At 54.0% G+C, this 3,748-nt stretch overlaps 1 protein-coding gene across 6 annotated transcripts in view; it reads right to left on the bottom strand.

Annotated features, from left to right (window-relative positions):
• PLA2G6 (phospholipase A2, group VI (cytosolic, calcium-independent)) overlaps nt 1-3,748 on the bottom strand; it is an 87,435-nt gene that overhangs the window by 68,336 nt on the left and 15,351 nt on the right. For all 6 annotated transcript variants that reach the window (XM_011978873.1, XM_011978872.1, XM_011978871.1 and 3 more), the window contains exon 2: nt 2,862-3,115. In XM_011978873.1, coding sequence (XP_011834263.1) covers nt 2,862-3,070 — 209 coding nt within the window. In that variant the 5' untranslated portion in view covers nt 3,071-3,115. The remainder of the gene's footprint in view (nt 1-2,861; nt 3,116-3,748) is intronic.

Genomic DNA, 3,748 nt, shown 5'->3' with positions numbered 1-3,748 from the left:
AAAAAAAAAAAAAAAAAAAACCCTCTAGAGTCAAGTTAGGGATGTCAGGAATTCTGAGAGAAGAGAATGTGCTTAGCTTGAAATTCCACCCAATGCTCCTCAGTCTGTCTAAATACATGGAAATGGCCGGGCACAGTGGCTCAGGCCCGTAATCCCAGCACTTTGGGAGGTTGAGATGGGTGGATCACCTGAGGTCAGGAATTCAAGACCAACCTGGCCAACCTGGTGAAACCCCATCTCTACTAAAAATATAAAAATTAGCCGGGCGTGGTGGCGGGCTGATCCCAGCTACTGGGGAGACTGAGGCAGGAAAATCGCTTGAACCCAGGAGGCAGAGGTTGTAGTGAGCCAAGACCATGCCACTGCACTCCAGCCTGGGCAACAGAGCAAGACTCCGTCTCAAATAAATACATACATACATACATGGAAACAACACAGCAGCACAGACAGAGAAACGGATTGGGAAACAGAAGACATCGATTCTATTTCTTCACTGCTTCCTGTATAATCTAGGACAAATCACTTGTCATCCCAAGCCTGTTTTCTCACATATAAAATGGGATACTGCCTTCCTTGCCCACCTCCATGGGTTAGCAGAGAATGTGCTAACCCAACATACTTAAAAACATCCTGTAAAATTGTAATCCCAGCACTTTGGGAGTCCGAGGCGGCTGGATCACAAGGTCAGGAGATCCAGACCATCCTGGCTAACACGGTGAAACCCCATCTCTACTAAAAATACAAAGTATTAGCCGGGCGTGGTGTCGGGCGCCTGTAGTCCCAGCTACTCGGGAGTCTGAGGCAGGAGAATGGCATGAACCCAGGAGGCAGAGCTTGCAGTGAGCCAAGATTGCGCCACTGTACTCCAGCCTGGGCGACAGAGCCAGACTCCGTCTCAAAAAAAAAAAGAAAAAAAAAATTCCTGTAAACTATAAAGTACCACCAAATAGCTTAGGTGTAGCTAAGAAGCTGCTGGCAAAGGACTGAATCCCACTGGGATGGAGGTCTGCCCACACTGGGGCTTAAGCTGGCTGAGACAAATCTGGAATCCTGTCAAGGGATTTTACAACTGACAGAACTTGGTGATGCTTGGTGCGTGGAGATTGGTGGTATCCCCAGGCCCATGTATCTCAAAAGTGGGGCTGTGCAGCTCTCCAAGGAATGGACCCGCGCCCTGGTCAGCTGTGCCTGCAGTGGGGCTCTGGAGTTGCAAGTGCAAGCCTGCCCCGTCCAGGGTCAGTCCTGATCGAGTCCGGCTGTAGGGCGGTCCGCTCAGCCCCATTTGCACTCAGAATCTGGAATGGCCCCGCTGTGTTAAAACTGGTGCCTGGACTGGCCACTGAGCTGCATTTAGCCCGAGCAACTGCTGTGGGTGCCTCCGTATCAGGTTCGTTGTGGAGTCAGACTCTGAATTCTCACCTGATTGGATGGGGCCCTGATACCTGCCTTGCTCTTCTGTTGGTGGCAGCCCCTGGCCCCCAGCCTGAGACTTTCAGAGACCCCTCCTGCCATGCCGCTTCAGTCAGAATGAGTCCCCAGCTGCTTCCTTCAGTCTCACTCTCAACAAAGCCCTGCATGCACCTGGGATCCAGCCAGAGCTACCTGCCAGCAGGCTCACACCTCCACACCTCTGCATGGCTGGAACAACCTTATCCATTCTGTTCTGCCACAGAGGCTCCTCCTCACTCTTCCAGATGCAGAGTAGCTCTCAATCCCCTCCTTGTGATCCACACCGTTTCCTAGGCTCTCCCTCTGTCAGAGCACCCCTCAAGGAGTGCTATGATGCCTGTTTGCACTGGGCCTCCCCCATCAGACTGTACATTCCTTAAAGACACAGGGCATGTTTGTCATCTCACAGGGCCAGCCAGGACTGGCCTGGAGCCCAGGACTCTGGAGACACTGGAGGTGCTTGGTGCATGCTGAATGGATGGCTGACAGGACAGCCAGATGGATGGGTGAGCGGAAACAGGGATATCTATCTGAGCCCAACTAGATGCCAGTCTGCCAAGCGCTGCTGGGGCCTGCATTTGGAATCTTGGCTGCTTCTCCCCTTTTCCCAACCAGCTCTGCCATCGGCCCGGTTCCCTCGGCCCTGTCCTGGCTTTCGAGCCTTCCCTTCGGGCCCGGGGGAGTCCCAGCATGCCCCAAGAGGCGACAGCTCTGTTCGGCCCTCTTGAGCAAACCTTGGGCAGCCCCTATGAGAATGGCCATGCCCTTAAAGAGCCAGGGCTAGGCAGGGTGCGATGGCTCACGCCTGTAATCCCAGCACTTTGGGAGGCCACGGTGGGCAGATCACCTGAGGTCAGGAGTTCGAGACCAGCCTGGCCAACGTGATGAAACCCCATCTCCACTAAAAATACAAAAATCAGCTGGACGTGGTGGTGAGTGCCTATAATCCCAGCTACTCAGGAGGCTGAGGCAGGAGAATCGCTTGAACCTGGGAGGCAGAAGTTGCAGTGAGCTGAGATCCTACCACTGCACTCCAGCCTGGGCAACAGAGCAAGACTCTCTCAAAGAACAAAAACCAAAAATAAAGAGCCAGGGCTAAAGGTTCTCCCTATGGGCCTTATCTGACGTGGCCCCTGTCAGTCTCCCTGTCCTTCCTTCTTCCCTTTGTCCATATAGGTCGAGCCTCCAGGCTTCCACCCCAGCCTCATGCTGCTGGACATTGACGGGCCAAAAGTGTGGAGTCTTGGAAGCCCTTCCCTCTGGTCTAAGAGTACAGTCTCCCCTCTCTCCCACCCCTCTTCAGACTCCTCAGATAGAGACCCAAAGAAGCTGCTTCTTGGCCAACAAGGCCTCCAATCTGAGATGTGGGGGAGTCAAAGGAGAGAAGTACGTTCCCGCTGAGCATCACCCACCGGAATCCACTCTGTGGGCTCCTGGGGTTGACCAGGACGCAGTCCCAGGTGCGGTTAGGAGTGTTCTGGAACAGAATCAGCTGCCCTTCCTCTCGAACTCGGTCACTCGAGGTGTAGTCGGCCACAGCCACCTCCTTCACCCGGAATGGGTTAGAGAACAAGTTGGTGACGCCACTGAAGGTATTGACCAGGCGGCCGAAGAACTGCATCTTCTGCGGGGCAGGTGGGGAGGCCCCACCGCCTTCCCCCTCAGTCTGAAAGAAAACAAGGCCTCTGGTCAGCCAGGCGTGGTCTTCCATGCCAACCTCAGCCAGTGTAGCGGTTTCCTGCACAGACACCCAGATCGCTCCCCACCAGCCTTGTCCCCAGATCCTGGGCCTAGAGGGACCTGAAAAGGAGGGGAACGAAAGAGAAACAACACTGAATGGGAGGTAATAGTGACAAAACCCTCAGGCCAGGCTGGGAACCTAGAAGGCTGTCCCCTTGTGCTGCCACTGTGCACAAGTGACCTTAACTGCCTGCTTCCTGACCCAGTGTCCCAGCAGAGACTCAGTTTCCTCACCTGTAGTGTGTGATACTGACCCAAGGAGACAGCACATGTGAACATACATTATAGGCAGTAATGCCCTCGGCAAATGGAGGGTTCTCACTATATAACTTCTATAGAGAAACTTTCAGCCCTCAAAGAGGCCAACAGGGACCAGGCACAGTGGCTCACGCCTGTAATCCCAGCACTTTGGGAGGCTGAGGCAGGCGGATCATTTGAGGTCAGGAGTTTGAGACCAGCCTGAATGGTGGTGAAGCCCCGCTTCTACTAAAAATACAAAAATTAGCCAGACGTGATGGCAGGCGCCTATAGTCCCAGCTGCTCGGAAGGCTGAGGCAGG

Source organism: Mandrillus leucophaeus, unplaced genomic scaffold (genome assembly GCF_000951045.1).
Source record: "Mandrillus leucophaeus isolate KB7577 unplaced genomic scaffold, Mleu.le_1.0 Scaffold2, whole genome shotgun sequence".
Classification (NCBI taxonomy): domain Eukaryota; kingdom Metazoa; phylum Chordata; class Mammalia; order Primates; family Cercopithecidae; genus Mandrillus; species Mandrillus leucophaeus.
This window is presented reverse-complemented; position numbering and strand designations above follow the sequence as displayed.